Genomic DNA, 17,349 nt, shown 5'->3' with positions numbered 1-17,349 from the left:
TTCTCCTAATTTATTTACTCTAATGTTCTCCTAATTTATTCACTCTAATGTTCTGCTAATTTATTTACTCTAATATTCTGCCAATATATTGACTCTAATGTTCTGCTAATTTATTTACTCTAATGTACTGCTAATTTATTTACTCTAATGTTCTCCTAATTTATTTACTCTAATTTACTGCTAATTTATTTACTCTAATGTTCTCCTAATTTATTTACTCTAATGTTCTCCTAATTTATTCACTCTAATGTTCTGCTAATTTATTTACTCTAATGTACTGCTAATTTATTTACTCTAATGTTCTCCTAATTTATTTACTCTAATGTTCTCCTAATTTATTTACTCTAATGTTCTGCTAATTTATTTACTCTAATGTACTGCTAATTTATTTACTCTAATGTACTGCTAATTTATTTACTCTAATGTTCTCCTAATTTATTTACTCTAATGTACTGCTAATTTATTTACTCTAATGTTCTGCTAATTTATTTACTCTAATGTACTGCTAATTTATTTACTCTAATGTTCTCCTAATTTATTTACTCTAATGTTCTGCTAATTTATTTACTCTAATGTTCTGCTAATTTATTTACTCTAATGTTCTGCCAATATATTTACTCTAATGTTCTGCTAATTTATTTACTCTAATGTACTGCTAATTTATTTACTCTAATGTACTGCTAATTTATTTACTCTAATGTTCTTCTAATTTATTTACTCTAATATCCTGCTAATTTATTTACTCTAATGTTCTGCCAATTTATTTACTCTAATGTTCTGCTAATTTATTTACTCTAATGTACTGCTAATTTATTTACTCTAATGTTCTGCTAATTTATTTACTCTAATGTTCTGCTAATTTATTTACTCTAATGTTCTGCTAATTTATTTACTCTAATGTTCTGCTAATTTATTTACTCTAATGTTCTGCCAATATATTTACTCTAATGTTCTGCTAATTTATTTACTCTAATGTTCTGCTAATTTATTTACTCTAATGTTCTGCTAATTTATTTACTCTAATGTTCTGCTAATCTATTTACTCTAATGTTCTCCTAATTTATTTACTCTAATGTACTGCTAATTTATTTACTCTAATGTACTGCTAATTTATTTACTCTAATGTTCTGCCAATATATTTACTCTAATGTTCTGCCAATACATTTACTCTAATGTTCTGCTAATTTATTTACTCTAATGTTCTGCTAATTTATTTACTCTAATGTTCTCCTAATTTATTTATTCTAATGTTCTGCTAATTTATTTACTCTAATGTTCTGCTAATTTATTTACTCTAATGTTCTGCTAATTTATTTACTCTAATGTTCTGCTAATTTATTTACTCTAATGTTCTGCTAATTTATTTACTCTAATGTTCTGCTAATTTATTTACTCTAATGTTCTGCTAATTTATTTACTCTAATGTTCTGCTAATTTATTTACTCTAATGTTCTGCTAATTTATTTACTCTAATGTTCTGCTAATTTATTTACTCTAATGTACTGCCAATATATTTACTCTAATGTTCTCCTAATTTATTTACTCTAATATTCTGCCAATATATTTACTCTAATGTTCTGCTAATTTATTTACTCTAATGTACTGCTAATTTATTTACTCTAATGTTCTCCTAATTTATTTACTCTAATATTCTGCCAATATATTTACTCTAATGTTCTGCTAATTTATTTACTCTAATGTTCTGCTAATTTATTTACTCTAATGTACTGCTAATTTATTTACTCTAATGTTCTGCTAATTTATTTACTCTAATGTTCTGCCAATATATTTACTCTAATGTTCTGCTAATTTATTTACTCTAATGTTCTGCCAATATATTTACTCTAATGTTCTGCTAATTTATTTACTCTAATGTACTGCTAATTTATTTACTCTAATGTACTGCTAATTTATTTACTCTAATGTTCTTCTAATTTATTTACTCTAATATCCTGCTAATTTATTTACTCTAATGTACTGCTAATTTATTTACTCTAATGTTCTGCTAATTTATTTACTCTAATATTCTGCCAATATATTTACTCTAATGTTCTGCTAATTTATTTACTCTAATGTTCTGCTAATTTATTTACTCTAATGTTCTGCTAATTTATTTACTCTAATGTTCTGCTAATTTATTTACTCTAATGTACTGCTAATTTATTTACTCTAATGTTCTGCTAATTTATTTACTCTAATGTTCTGCTAATTTATTTACTCTAATGTTCTGCCAATATATTGACTCTAATGTTCTGCTAATTTATTTACTCTAATGTTCTGCCAATATATTTACTCTAATGTTCTCCTAATTTATTTACTCTAATGTTCTGCTAATTTATTTACTCTAATGTTCTGCTAATTTATTTACTCTAATGTTCTGCTAATTTATTTACTCTAATGTACTGCTAATTTATTTACTCTAATGTACTGCTAATTTATTTACTCTAATGTTCTGCTAATTTATTTACTCTAATGTTCTCCTAATTTATTTATTCTAATGTTCTGCTAATTTATTTACTCTAATGTTCTGCTAATTTATTTACTCTAATGTTCTGCTAATTTATTTACTCTAATGTTCTGCTAATTTATTTACTCTAATGTTCTGCTAATTTATTTACTCTAATGTTCTGCTAATTTATTTACTCTAATGTTCTGCTAATTTATTTACTCTAATGTTCTGCTAATTTATTTACTCTAATGTTCTGCTAATTTATTTACTCTAATGTTCTGCCAATTTATTTACTCTAATGTTCTGCTAATTTATTTACTCTATTGTTCTGCCATCTTATTTATTTTTTCTGAAAAAAATCGTAAGGGGGGTAACGAGGATTTTTTCTGAAAAAAATCGTAAGGGGGGTAACGAGGATTTTTTCTGAAAAAAATCGTAAGGGGGGTAACGAGGATTTTTTTCTGATAGTATTTTAAGCACCTGATGTGATTATGCTGCTTTTACCGTATAAGTATCAAGGGTGCCAATTTTTTCGATTTTTTCAGAAAATCGAAAAATCGAAAAAGTTTCGTTTTTCGATTTTCAATTTTTCGATGTTCACCGAAAACATCGAAAAATCGAAAAAATCGAGAATTCGAAAAATTACACCCTTGATCAGGATCGATCAAACAAATCAATGGGCAACTGGTCACTGTCTGTTTTTTTCAACAAGTTCTCTATGCCAAGTTTTATTCCTTTTCCCTTGATACATTTCTGAAAGAAGGGCACCCGTCCTTCTCTCGCTTTTCTCAATAAACACATTGCAATGAAACTGTGTTTTTCTATAGTTTAAAGGTTAGGATTGGCACAGTCCTAAACCCCTATAACAATAAGTAATGATGATTGTACAAGCTAATTTTATTTTCTAAAGCCATTTTACATAGATTGGGGTTACATATTTAGGTCATTTCACAGAAGTTTAGTATAAAAAGAACCGAAGAAGCGAATCACGAGAAAATGGGGAGAAGGCGATGATATTTTAAATACATGCAGTAAAACAATAGAAATAGTGTTCCTTTGGATCATGATTTTTGTCTATCGGGGACCTCTAGCCATTCGTTTGAGATGGTCTGGCAAATGAGCATAGATTGATTGTCCTGAAAAGAATATGATTTTTAATCATCGATTTTTCAAAGTTAATATTTGACGAAAATTTCTGGCAAATACTCCCACTAAGACGTTCTCAACTACTTACATACTCAACTACCTACATTTGCTCCGCTGCATACATGGCTCCGTTGCATACGCTCAGTACTTGGAATTCTCTGCCTCATACATCGTGCTCCCATAAAGACAAAATGGCATTCTCCGCTTCACACACACCTGCTCCGCTGCAGACAAAGTGCTCGTCTACCTACATTCTCTCCCACTTACATGATCTTGTGCATACGCAGTACTTAAAATTCTCTCCTTCATACAAAGTGCTCACATAAAGACAAAACGGTATTCTCCCCCTCATACAATCCTTCTCTGCTGAATACATTTTGCTCATTTTGATATTTTTTATCCATTATTTCAGATATGGTAGTTTTTTGATGTCTAAGATGGCCCTGCCCATTCTCACTCTCTAATTTTCTGGAAATTAATGGACAAGAGATCTGAAGCATGAATGCTCTTCCTCAAAATTTTGGCAAACATTCATTGACTACCTTCTCATTGACTGCCTTTGCTCATTGACTACCCTTCGGCTCATTGACTACCTTTGCTCATTGACTACCTTAGATCATTGACTACCTTTCGGCTCATTGACTACCTTTGCTCATTGACTACCCTTCGGCTCATTGACTACCTTTCGGCTCATTGACTTCCTTCAGTTGCTCATTGACTACCTTTATCTAATTTTTCAGAATTTTCAATTTTTTTCGCTGAAAAATCAGAATTTTCAATAACATGTTACTTTTTGATGTCTAAGAAGGTCGTGCTCTTTCTCATTTCCTAAAATTCCGGAAAAAATGGAGATGAGATCTGATGTATAAATGCTCATTGACTACCTTCAAATGCTCTTTAACTACCTCTATCTAATAAAATTTTCCAAAATTTTTTTTGAAAACTTTTCAAAATTTGATCAGAAAAATGCAATGTTTGTAGTTTTTCTCTAGTTTGGATGTTCTGCATACGATTGCAGACGAAAACCTGAGGTTTAGTAGAACACCTAAGCTCAAAAAATGCACTCACTTCGGATGCTGATATCTCCGTGGAAAAATTTTTTACGACAAAGTGATCAACTACAAAGTTGTTTATCTTAATCTAAAGTACAACTTTGTAGCTGATTGTTTTTTATCAAAAAAGTTGTTGGTCGAGATAAAGTTGTGTAAAGTTCGGCACCTTCATGCTTGTATTTTCTTCTTCTTTTTCTGTTCATATCTCAACCAACAAATTTTTTGATAAAAAACGATTAACTACAAAATTGTACTTTATATTAAGATAAACAACTTTGTAGTTGATCACTTTGTCATAAAAAATTTTTCCACGGAGATATCAGCATCCGAAGTGAGTGCATTTTTTGAGCTTAGGTGTTCTACTAAACCTCAGGTTTTCGTCTGCAATCGTATGCAGGACATCCAAACTAGAGAAAAACTACAAACATTGCATTTTTCTGATCAAATTTTCAAAAGTTTTCAAAAAAAATTTTGGAAAATTTTATTAGATAGAGGTAGTTAAAGAGCATTTGAAGGTAGTCAATGAGCATTTATACATCAGATCTCATCTCCATTTTTTCCGGAATTTTAGGAAGTGAGAAAGAGCACGACCTTCTTAGACATCAAAAAGTAACATGTTATTGAAAATTCTGATTTTTCAGCGAAAAAAAACTGAAAATTCTGAAAAATTAGATAAAGGTAGTCAATGAGCAACTGAAGGAAGTCAATGAGCCGAAAGGTAGTCAATGAGCAAAGGTAGTCAATGAGCCGAAGGGTAGTCAATGAGCAAAGGTAGTCAATGAGAAGGTAGTCAATGAGTGTTTGCCCAAAATTTTCAGAATTTTCAATTTTTTATATATAAAAAATCTTAAGAGCACAAATTGTATAAAAATTTAAATATCTGGAACTGGAGAATAAATTTTAAATTTTTTCAAGCTTTATTGTCACTATCAATGTTGTCACTATCAACTATCAATTTGTTATTTGTTAAGATCTCATAATTCTTAATTTTTTCTATTTTTGTTGTCATTATCAACGTGACTGTTGTCATTTTCCGATGTTAAGATCTTATAATTCTAAAATTTTTTCAATCTTAGTTTTCACTACCACTGTGCCTTTTTTTTGTTATGAAACATTCAATTATTAAAATCATTCGATTAAATAAGCATCAATTGGAAAGAGAATGGAGAAGATTCGGCCATGAAGCTCAAAAATCAAAAAAGATTGTATGAGGGTGAGAATTTTAAGTACTGCGTAAGCACAAGATCATGTAAGTGGAAGAGAATGTCGGTAGACGAGCACTCTGTCTGCAGCAGAGCAGATGTCAGCATGAGAGAATGTACGTAGCTGAGCAATGTAAGCAGTTGAGTATGTAAGTAGTTGAGAACGTCTTAGTGGGAGTATTTGCCAAATTTCTCACGTAAGCAAGATCACTTTTTCCATTTTTCAAAAAATATATCTTGATTTAACCAAACTCACCTCTCAGTTCATTTTTCATATAGTGACAAATTAGTGTGAATCTTTCCAGATGCACTCGAGGATCCTTATCCACTTCCACCATTTCGGAGATGGTTGCCAGAACCGAAGTTTCAATGGAACTGTTGAGCATGAAGTTTCGGACTTTGATTCCACTGAGAAATCCATTCACAGGTTCAAGTCTGTTGAATGTCGGCAACGTTTCCTGAATGTTTTGAACACACGGATATCCACTTTTCCTGGATCTCTCATTTCGATGGAAACGGGCTCGTACTTTTCGGTGAGCTTCTCCAAATCAGCCTGAAATTAAACTTCGTAAAGTATGAGTTGAATTAAACTTTAATATTTATTTTTAAAGGAAAACTACAAACCTTTGTAACCGAGGGGGCTAAATTTGAAATCTCGAGAACTGTTGAATCATCATCTTGAGCTGAGGTAGAAGAAGCCGGCATTCTGGTTGTATCTGTAAATATAACAGTGTTTAGACAATTAGAGATTTTCCATTGATTTTTGAAAACGTGTTAGAAGGATAGTAATTTGCGAAAAAAAAATCGATGAAGGAGCTCGAAGGGCAATAGGATATCCGTGGATGATTAACAGGTTTATTATGAGAACGCTAAATTACGTACCAAACAGAATAATTGGCAAAATTATCTCGTAGCGAAAACTTCAGTAACTTTTTGAAAGGATACTGCAGCGATGGTGTCGATTTACGGGCGCATTTTTTTAAACAAATTTATGTTCGAATTGTGACAGCAATTAGTCAATTTTCTTTCGTTTTGCGTAATTGTTATTTTTGTGTTTTCTTTTAATATTTTATCGATTAATAAACGGTTTCCGTAAATCGACACCAGTGCTACAGTCAGTATTCCTTTAAAGAGTAACTGCCCCTATTTTCCGCTTTTTTGCAAAACAAATAGAGTACTATAATTTTTTTTTAATTTTAATGTGATCAAATAAAAACTTATGCATATTCTTTTAAAAATAAAAGGGAAAATTTAAAGAGAGCAGAAAATCGCATTAGAGGTGGTCATCACATGTGGTTTTTTATCCTAAACTGTAATACTCAGTCATAAATATTAACATGTAAATAAGAGAAATATTCGAAAAAAATTGAGGATGCACGAGAAAAATTAACTGAAAACACACCAAAACGCTCATATAGGGTCGGAGCCTATTTTCCGATCTTCCTTTTCCTGTTGGCAATTTTCGCATGATTTGTTCATTTTTTTAAGTCTACATTTAGAAAATCAGAAGTTGTATTCAAAACGGAAAAACGCGTTCGATCCCAGTCGATGAAAAAAAGCGAAAAATTCAAAGTTTTACATTTTCATCAATGTGAATATACACGAAAATACAAGTGAAGCTATCATTCAAGTATTTTTGTACCAAAAAGGAGAAAAATATGAAATAAAAACCAAAAAGAAATTGTAGAAATAAATTATGCATAATCACTAAAGTTCTATAAGTTATTAAACGGGATACGAAAAAGAAATCAGACATCAAAATTGGGGCACCTCTTCCCTCCTCAACTGTTTTCCCGCCAAATCTATCGTATTCGCGCACTATCGATCACTTCCCACACACATGTAGTGCACAGAAACAGATATATTTTTCGAATAGAGTGTTCTGATTTAAGAAACCCAGATATAACAATGAATAATTATGTTTCTCGTTTCGCTTCGCTCTCCGAGAAATAGTTTTCCCAGCTCAAGCTGCGCTCTTGTCAACACGAAATTTATGGTATTATGGATTTATTTTTTGGGTTATAGTGTGGTATAGGGTAGAACAAGCAGAGCCTGGGGCTATAGAGGTCAAGTCTTAGTGTGTCTCGACCGAAAGTATGACGGGAAGAGTTACGCACATAAAATTTTGACAAGATACCAACCAGACCTGTGCGGCATGCGGCATTCGGCATATGCCGATGCCGGCATAATGCCGGTTTTTGGAGCACGGCATATGCCGTTATGCCGATTTGAAAATTCACGGCATATGCCGAAAATGACGTTATGCCGAAAAATAAAATGACCGGCATAACGGCATAATGCCGACATTATGACGGCATTATGTCGTTTTTTCCTGCATTTTTGGCTTTGGTTTTTTTTGTCAAAAACCATATTTTCATAATTTTCGTGTATCCGATGAAACATAAAGATTATGCAAATAGTAAGGTTTCTACGCAGATTGTTCCATTTTTGAGATTTCTTGAAGCTTTTTGCTCGAGCATTTGAAAAATTTCTGCAACAATTTTGGCTTGACTCGAAAATTGTCTGAAAATGCACCAATATGTTTCAAGGCGTGTACATTAAAGGGGGAGTAGAGTTTGTGGGTATTTTGTTTAAAGAGACTAAAACTGGTCCAAAACCACCGAATTTCATAATGAGACTTCACAAAAAATTTTCACAAATTGCCGGTCAAATTTTCGAAAAAAAAAGAGCCAAATTTTGCTAAAATCTAAAATTTCGCACACTTTTCTTTGTCACAGCTGCTGGATTTCTGTTTTTCTGAAATTATCATCCTTTAATCCTTATTTTAGTAATTTATCTCTCGGAAATTCGTTGATTAAGACAACTTTTAGGCCGATAGCATCCAAAAATGATCAAAATTGGATGCCTAGCGGCTCAAAAGTTGTCTCAATCAACGAATTTCCGGCGAGATAAATTACCAAAATAAGGATTAAAGGGTGATAATTTCAGAAAAACAAAAATCCAGCAGCTGTGACAAAGAAAAGTGCGCGAAATTTTAGATTTTAGCAAAATTTGGCTCTTTTTTTTCGAAAATTTGACCGGCCATAAAAAATTTTTGGAAATTTTTTGTGAAGTCTCATTATGAAATTCGGTGGTTTTGGACCAGTTTTAGTCTATTTAAGCAAAATACCCACAAACTGTACTCCCCCTTTAACATACTTACAATTTTTTTTGCACGTTTTCAGTAATTTCCATGATATAAAAAACAAACAGTACACTACCAGAGTACTCCATTAAATATTATTTTGAAAATGGAAAATTTAATGTTTTGCGAAGAAAATGTGAATTTTGTGTGAAATTCTCGAAAATCACACTAATGATCCGTCAGAAGTTGCTCATTGGACTTACATATAAGATCGAATGAAATATATCTAATATGTAAGTCGCATGAGCACCTTCTGACGGATTCCTAGTCAGGGTGTCCCATAGCATTTGGGCGGTCGACTTTTCAAATTTTTGCTCTTTTATCTTCAATTTTGAAATGTGAGTATAAAGTTGTAGATACAGAGGTTTTTTGGTATGCTGCATCCGATGTCAATATTAGTTTCCCAAAAAAGTTTGCAGATGCCCTATACAGCTCAAGTGGAGGGGGTTTCATAGCTGTTGGTCGCATTAAAGTACTCCTACAAAAACATAAAAACATCTAACCAGTAACCCCAACTCAATATCTTGTCAAAAGCCAAAAATTGTGCATACCTGTAGTGCTACGTCACATACCAAAATCAGACGAATACTATTTTTTAGATATTGGTAATGATATAAAGCACATGGAAGTTTGATTGAAAACATTTAAATCTTGTTGATTTTTTTGTAACTGGAAAACAATAGTTCAAAATGCCGAAATGCCGAATGCCGAATGCCGGCATAATGCCGGTTTTTGGAGCGCGGCATATGCCGAAATGCCGATTTCAAAATTCACGGCATATGCCGAAAATGCGGTTATGCCGAAAAGAAAAATGGACGGCATATCGGCATATGCCGATATGCCGAAAAAATTTTTTGGCGGCATATGCCGTTATGCCGAAAAATTCCGAATGCCGCACAGGTCTGATACACTCAAAATAAGAAAACTGCGTGGCGTGTACTGCAGAAAACCTCATATTTAGGCCCCGCCTTTTTCTCGTCCACTCACGGAGAAAAGGCAAAAATTTGGGGACCAACCAATATCAGGCCGCCGACATCCTACGGGTTCCGCGCGCCGCTACGTTTAACTCGCAGCGGGCGGAGACAGCTCGCCACGCCCACAGCGAGTTTAACATAGCGGAGCGCGGAACCCGTAGGATGTCGGCGGCCTGATATTGGTTGGTTCCCAAATTTTTGCCTTTTCTCCGTGAGTGAACGAGGAAAAGGCGGGGCCTAAATATGAGGTTTTCTGCAGTACACGCCACGCAGTTTTTTTTATTTTGAGTGTACCAACCCTTCAATACCCAATTAATTGAGATAAAAACACTGCATAAAATTATCCGATTACACTCATCTGTGTGACTTTAAACTCAGAGAGGACGGGTCCCTCTGCCTGTAACTGCCTCGTCATATCCATATCAGGATCCAGCCTCTCGGATAATCGCAACTTAACTCTGAACCAATTATAGCAAGGTAAAATGAGAAATTAAATACATTACTTCACGGTCTTCGAATTTCTTGTCCAGTCTTGTGGGGCTGTACGTGTGCAATTCCTACGTCCACTTGCGGTACTTCTACATTATCTTTCTCAAAACTAACGAAGCCTCGTCGTCAATAATAGTAGGCAACGGAAAATAGTTTGAAACTAAATCCATGAAAAACGAGTAGGCAAAGAAACCAAAGAAGTATACAGCTAGTTTACGTATACCAGAACACGGCCTCTCGTTAATCCTGATTTAGCAGACGACAAAAGAGAGAATATACGCGCGACTCGATATGATAACTGCCTAGATCGACCGCTTAACAGTATAGGATAAAAACTGATAGAAAGAGTCAAGCACCGGAGTCTCACTTTTTCAGCTCCGCCCCTGCCAACTTCCTACATAAACTTGGATGCCTGCTACGTAAACTTGCTCTACTCCTACGTAGTCTGCGTCGTGATTATAGCGGAAACGGGGTTAGTTGAAAAACGGATATCATGAAATTCGCGGGAAAGCAAAGGATAACATCTAGAGGGAGTAAATAAATACGTGATCTCGAAACACGCATGAACACTGAAAAAATATCACCTCTTAAAAAATAAAACATGATATAAATGACAACTGTTGGGCTTGGAGCCCCTGGGGCCCGAAATGTAGCTATTCCATATCGTCTGACTATCCGTATACGTTCGATGCTTTTCAAAGAGCCAATTCAAAATCGAACTTCCAGTCTGGCTTTTCATCACTCCTACGTAGGTCTGCGCCACTCTTACGTAGCCCTGAGCCACTCTTGCGGAGACCTGCGCCACTCTTACGTAGACTCGCGTTTCTCCTTAGTAATCTTGCGCTAGTCCTTCATAGACTTGTAGAAATCCTACGTAATCAAGAGAAGTAGATACACCGGAAAAAAGAGAACACGATATACCTTGAAAAACGATAGATAACGGAAAAGTAAATTGCGAAATCTACCGGTAATCTAATCGTACACACACAAACCAGCTGACGGATTATCTCCATAACTGAAATCAGAATATACTCGAGACTCACGGAGTCGACTTTGTACTCCTATACACTCTGATGTGGCTCAACCAGTCAATTTAAAAGCGACATAAATGCACGATAATATTTCTCATTCAACTAATGTAGCCGAATTGGACTTGATAACAGCCCTGCCGTGGCCTGAACTCGTAATTTCGCGATAAAGAATTGCTCTTTCTGCGATGTGGACTCCGGTTACCTGGTAACCACAAAGAAAATCATCCACAAAATTCTCTCGATAATTGTTATCGGAATATTCACAAGACTCATGGAGTCACTTTCACATAAAAACGTATGCCTTTCACTCGATAGAAAGTCTTTCTTGGGGCCTGGTTTATCAGATCATGATTTTTTAACGCGAAAATTACCAAAGTAGCTTGTTAGAGATAAATAGATAAAGGGATAGGGAGAGCGAGTGCGCGAGTGCACGAAAATTGGAAAGAGAAAAGTTAAAGAGCGATAAGAGGGAGAGAGCGATAAACGAAAAATTATATAATAAAAAAGCTTGGATAAAATAACAATACTGAAAAGAGCGCGTATGACAGAGAGATAGAGAAAAGACAGAAACGAACATATATTCTCCAAGATGAGAGAGAACCACTGACCATTTCGAAATGGACAGAAAACTTAATGAAGTGCCCAAATTGCAGGGGAAAATCAGCCTTTGAACTTCCGAAAGTACGCTTCCTGAGCGTTACAAGTAAAAACTGAGAATTTAAATGAATTCCTCCTGCAAATCCTGCATCTGCTCAGATTACTCTTGAAAAACGTAAAAATTACCACATTTTTATCATTACGAAACGAGAAAAAACGCTTGAAACGCAACAGAATCGAGTAAAATCGATAAATAACCTAACAACTACTAAAAATTTGATAAAAATACAATAAAATCAAAGAAAAATCCAAAAAAATCTATGCAAATCGATAAAATTACGTCCTTTTTCGTTACCAACACGTAGAATGGTGACAAATCGCCGCTGCGGCCAAGGCAAGATTTCATCGCGTCGAGACCCATCGAACACTAAAGGCGATGCGCCTTTAAGCTGGCGGTACGATACTCGCTCCGCTTTCTCGGGGAAAACATATAGTTTTCGCCTTTCTCGCGAAATTATCAAATTCCGATTTCGCGGGTTTTTGGAAATCTTAACGCCTCGCACGAAGGGAGAAGAGGTGACCCGGTGATAAATGAAATTACAGAAAAAAGGAAATTGTTGCGTATTTAATGGCTTTGCTATTGTATGTTGGCGAGCTTGGATTCTGAAATTAAAACTTGAAAGTCTCGTTGGAATATAACTAACTAGCCGATTTGAGTAACATAATTCTCAAGAACAGCGATAGCTTCTTCCAATCTTCGGGTGCTCTCATCCATAGCGTCAATTTGGAAAAGATATGGACGCAGATTCTCGTCTGAAAATTACTTTTTACGTTTCCAAAATAACTAAACACAGGAATATAGAAAGCTTAATATTTGAATTCTCTCAAAACCGACATTTTTGATTCAAGTTATGCAGTTTTCCAGCCACCTTCTCCTCGATAACACTCGTCCTCCCGTTCTCCCCAGCGGTCGGTCGCATATTGTTCTTGCTCTCGTATCGATTTTTGCCGAAATGCCCCCACCCGATGACGACATGATAGTTGATTCTTCACCAACTGCTACAATTCCGCCTACTTGTGACAATATTCTGCGAAATCAAAACTTGCCATCAACACCAGCTTCCGGACAACCAAGTATCAAGGAATTGATCGAACGAATCACCATTCTGGAGAAAACTGTCAAGGAACAATCGAAGAAAATCGCCGAGTTGGAAGCTACTAAAGGTTTCCTATTAATCACCACTGATGCTAGCAAAAGTAAGAGTAAACTTTACTCCGATGTAGTCCAAAACGACCCTCAATCTGCGAAAATCATCGAAAAGGCTCACTTCGCTGCTGATCTCCGAAAGCTCGGGGAAAACTCGATTTACGCGATTATTGAGAATGTACCGGATTGCAAGAAAGAAGAACAAACGACAATTGATGCCTCACTCATGGAAAACTTAGCCAACCTGGATACTCTTCCGAAACCTGAAAAATTCTTCCGAATCAAATGCAAAAAACCGGATGTTCCTTCTCGCCCTCTCAAGGTTAAGTTTGCTACTGAATATCAACGGGATACTTTCATTCGACAATTCTCCAAGGCACTTCACAATCTTCCTGAACGCCCAGTATCGTCTCGTACCATCAGATGCCGGAGAGACATGTCGCCCGAAGAACTTATACTGCTCAAACAAAGGAGAGCTACAGCCTATGAGGAAAACCATAAGGCTGGAGTAATCAAATATTACGTCCGTGATCTTGATATTTGTGAACTCTCCACACCTCGTCCGCTGACAGCACAGATATCACCAACATCGGCGCCAGGCCTCTCGAGCTCCACATAGGAATTCTGCCACCGGGCATATTTATCGAAACTTGCGAATAGTTCTTCTTCATCGTCACCCACTACATCTATAATAAGGACTTCTATTACTCGTCAATGTCCTATGGTGGCCAAAATTACTCCTGTTCACTCAACTGCCAAATCATCAAATGCCAAGTCAACTGCATTCACTGCCGCCATGCTATACACTAAAAAGTCAACAACCCTATCAAATTCGACTCAAAAAGCTGCTACGAAGCGACAAGCAACCGCTCCAACACCTGCTAATCATCAATCGACATCCTCTGTGGATTCTCTTAGTAAGCTCAATTGTGCTTCTGCCAACATCAGATCAATTGCTTCGGCGGAGCGTTGGAAATACATCCAGGATTATATACGGGAAGAAAATATCGATATTCTTTTCTTGACCGAAACATTTCTGTCACCGGATACGCCATCTTCGCTATGCTCTACTATGGACCTGATGTGCATTCGTTCCGACCGCCTACAATCTCACCCGAAATCCAGAGGAGGAGGAGGAGTTGCCATTTTCCACAAACCCTCACTTATAATGTCGCAAATCATACTTGTGTATCGACCCCCAGATACATCTATCCAACAAACTGCTGCCCTCTACAGCAACCTGTCAGAGCTCATCAGCAGTCCTGCAAACTACCACTTCATACTGGGAGACTTCAATCTGCCAAATCTCATATGGGACAAACTGGATCAACTACCAATAAACATTCACCAGGACCTGTCTGATCTTATGTTCTCTCACAATCTTGCGCAAATTATAAAGAAGCCCACTCGTACAGCCATGTCTGGAAAGCAAAACTTCCTTGACCTCCTGTTCACGGATTCTCCTTCACTGATCTCAAATGTCAGTATCGACTCACCAATAATGCTCTCTGATCACTCCACAATAAGATTTAACTTGGTCCTGAATTATACGAGAACTGCACGTCGATTAAACAGGCAAACTACTATTCTTCAGTTCCGGAAGTGTAACTTTGAAGCTCTGAACAACCATCTTCTGATCTTCAACTGGGCTCGACAATTTTCCTACTTCTCCCGATGCGAAACGAAACTGGTCCATTTCCTAAAAATATTCAACGAGTTGATACGTGAATTCACACCTGCTGCCAAACTGACTAATACAATATCTCCCAACTTCAAGACGAACTTGCGAAAGAGAGTCAAACAGCGCCGGCTCAGGAGTCCACCTTCCGATCAAAAGAAGTCTATCAAAGCTCGTCTACGCTCTATCAAGAAGATGCTTGCAAAAGAGGAAAATCGAATTGTTGAGTCTAAAAATCCCAGACAACTGTTCTCAATGGCGAAGAAACGAACGTCTACTCCGTCTCATGTGACTTGTCTCGTGGTCAAAGGACAATTATCTACAAACTCAGTGACTATCGCGGATGAATTTCTCAACTCTTTTGCCAAATCCTTCACACCACCCTCTGATCCGTTCCCAGCCCTGCCTGCCCAAAAGCCCATCGCAATTGATCCGGACTTTACGCCAATAAATATATGCAGGATCATTCAGAAGTTACGACCCAAAATCGGATTCTCGCAGGATAATATCAATTTCTTCGTCATCAAGAAGTGTGTGCACTCGCTCTCTGTATCTCTGTCACTCATTTTCTCTGAGTCGTATGCCTCTGGCCAATTTCCGGAAATTTGGAAATCTTCTACCATTGTGCCTGTGCATAAAAAAGGTTGCCGCACGGATGCTAACAATTATCGACCGATCACTTTGACACACCCACTATCGAGAGTGTTCGAGAAGTTCATAGTTGAGAAGTTAAGAAAGGAATGCAGCTCCAAAATATCTAAATCGCAATTTGGTTTTATGAATTCCCGCTCATGCACCCTTGCCTTGCTCAATGCAAGCTCCAAAATCCTTGACTCCTTGACGATCTGTTCTAAGTATGTGGATGCCATATACTTGGATTTCAAGAAGGCCTTCGACAGCGTGCCACACAACCTACTGCTCTGCAAGTTGGAACTATTCGGCCTGGATGTCAAAATGTGCAATTGGTTTCGTTCTTTCCTCAGCAATCGGACCTCATCCATAAAAGTATGCGACCACGTCTCCAAGAACAAACTTGAGGTTCTGTCTGGAGTGCCTCAAGGCTCCGTCTGTGGACCGTTCCTGTTTTTGATATATATCAATGACTTGCTCGGAATGTTCCCTCCTGATGTTCAAATATCAGCATTTGCTGACGACATAAAGATATATGGTGACAACAGCAATTCAATCCAAAAGTCTATCGATATTGTCACGGATTGGTGCAGAAAATGGAGTCTCAACTTGGCAGAAAACAAGTCTGTAGTCGTTCATTATGGAAAAAATATTCCGAAGTTTGTCTACACTGCGAATGGTATCATCATCGCTAAGAAGAAATCAGTGAAGGATCTCGGCATATTCGTTGACGACAAACTAAATTTCCACGGCCACATCACTTATGTCACAAATGCAGCACTACTCAAATGCCGGCAACTCCTCAGGGCTTTTCGCTCAACAAATGCCAGCCTATACTTCAAGCTGTACAATATTTATGTTCAACCAATACTCGATTATGGATGCGAAATCTATAGTCCCACCTCGGGGGCTCTAATCAAACAACTGGAAAAGCCTCTCCGTTTCTTCACCAGGCTCGTCTTCCAACGCTGCAACATAAAGTATTCTTCATACGAGGATCGTTTGGCCCAAGCCAATTTGAAGTCAGTGCAACATAGGCGGGTCTTGCAGATCCTTCGCACCTACCACAACATCATAACTGGAAACTTCCACTACCCAAATGTGTCATCGTCGGTGAAGAAAGCTGTAACTCCAAGATACCCCTACATGCTCAGATCTGTTGGCGAAACAAACAAAGGATTCCTCAGAGTCAACCTCGCCACCTGGAACCGCCTAGCAAAGCAAATCCCGGAAAAATTAAATCGCTCTATGTTTGCTTCCCGGTTAAATTCTTTCCCCCTTAATATTCTCATTCCCCCAACTTGATCTCTCAAACTAGTACTGGTTTATGGGATCATTTTATCATCCACCAATTCTTCCCTGTGATTATTTGCATACGCTCTCCCCTTATATGTTTTGCCTTGAAGACGTGAATGAATGATATATATATATATATATAACTTTCATATCCACGTAGCGTTGAGCTGTAGTATTATTTGCGAACACGAAAAAAAACCGAAAACTAAAAAGAGATTAAAATAAAAATGAAATTCTCATCTTCTCAAGGCTCGCCGGTGTTTAATGAATTCATTAGATCAGAAGTATTTAAGTTTTTCTATAAATAGCAAACCTGTTACAGTGAATTTTTCCCACTTCTACGACTTTAAAGGGGGCGCATTTATGCGGAAGGGTCTTGCCGCGCATTTAGTCATCATTTTTAGCAGTTTCTGTGTAAAATTCGCGTAGATTACATGTAGGTCAAAAAATATT

At 36.4% G+C, this 17,349-nt stretch overlaps 1 protein-coding gene, 1 long non-coding RNA gene and 1 other non-coding gene across 3 annotated transcripts; all 3 read right to left on the bottom strand.

The window, feature by feature from the left end:
• Window positions 1-3,334: 3,334 nt before the first annotated feature.
• linc-29 lies at window positions 3,335-6,554 on the bottom strand. Its single transcript, NR_101924.2, has 3 exons — window positions 6,474-6,554; window positions 6,106-6,402; window positions 3,335-3,585 (listed from the first exon to the last, which is right to left on the bottom strand). It is a non-coding gene; the product is annotated as a long non-coding RNA linc-29 (long non-coding RNA).
• Window positions 6,555-12,702: 6,148 nt separating this feature from the next.
• Window positions 12,703-13,065, bottom strand: Y73B6BL.289 (Biogenesis of lysosome-related organelles complex 1 subunit 2; the record flags this gene model as incomplete). Its single annotated transcript, NM_001307630.2, has 3 exons — window positions 12,703-12,748; window positions 12,794-12,898; window positions 12,981-13,065. The coding sequence occupies 3 exons, from the start codon at window positions 13,063-13,065 to the stop codon at window positions 12,723-12,725; spliced, it is 216 nt and encodes a 71-aa protein (NP_001294559.1). The 3' UTR covers window positions 12,703-12,722.
• Window positions 13,066-17,148: 4,083 nt separating this feature from the next.
• On the bottom strand, window positions 17,149-17,169 carry 21ur-14891. Its single transcript, NR_055594.1, has one exon.
• Window positions 17,170-17,349: the final 180 nt, after the last annotated feature.

The sequence above is a fragment of the Caenorhabditis elegans genome, chromosome IV, assembly GCF_000002985.6.
Source record: "Caenorhabditis elegans chromosome IV".
NCBI classification, from domain to species: Eukaryota; Metazoa; Nematoda; class Chromadorea; order Rhabditida; family Rhabditidae; genus Caenorhabditis; species Caenorhabditis elegans.
The sequence above is the reverse complement of the archived record's forward strand: the minus strand, read 5'-3'. Positions and strand labels throughout refer to the sequence as shown.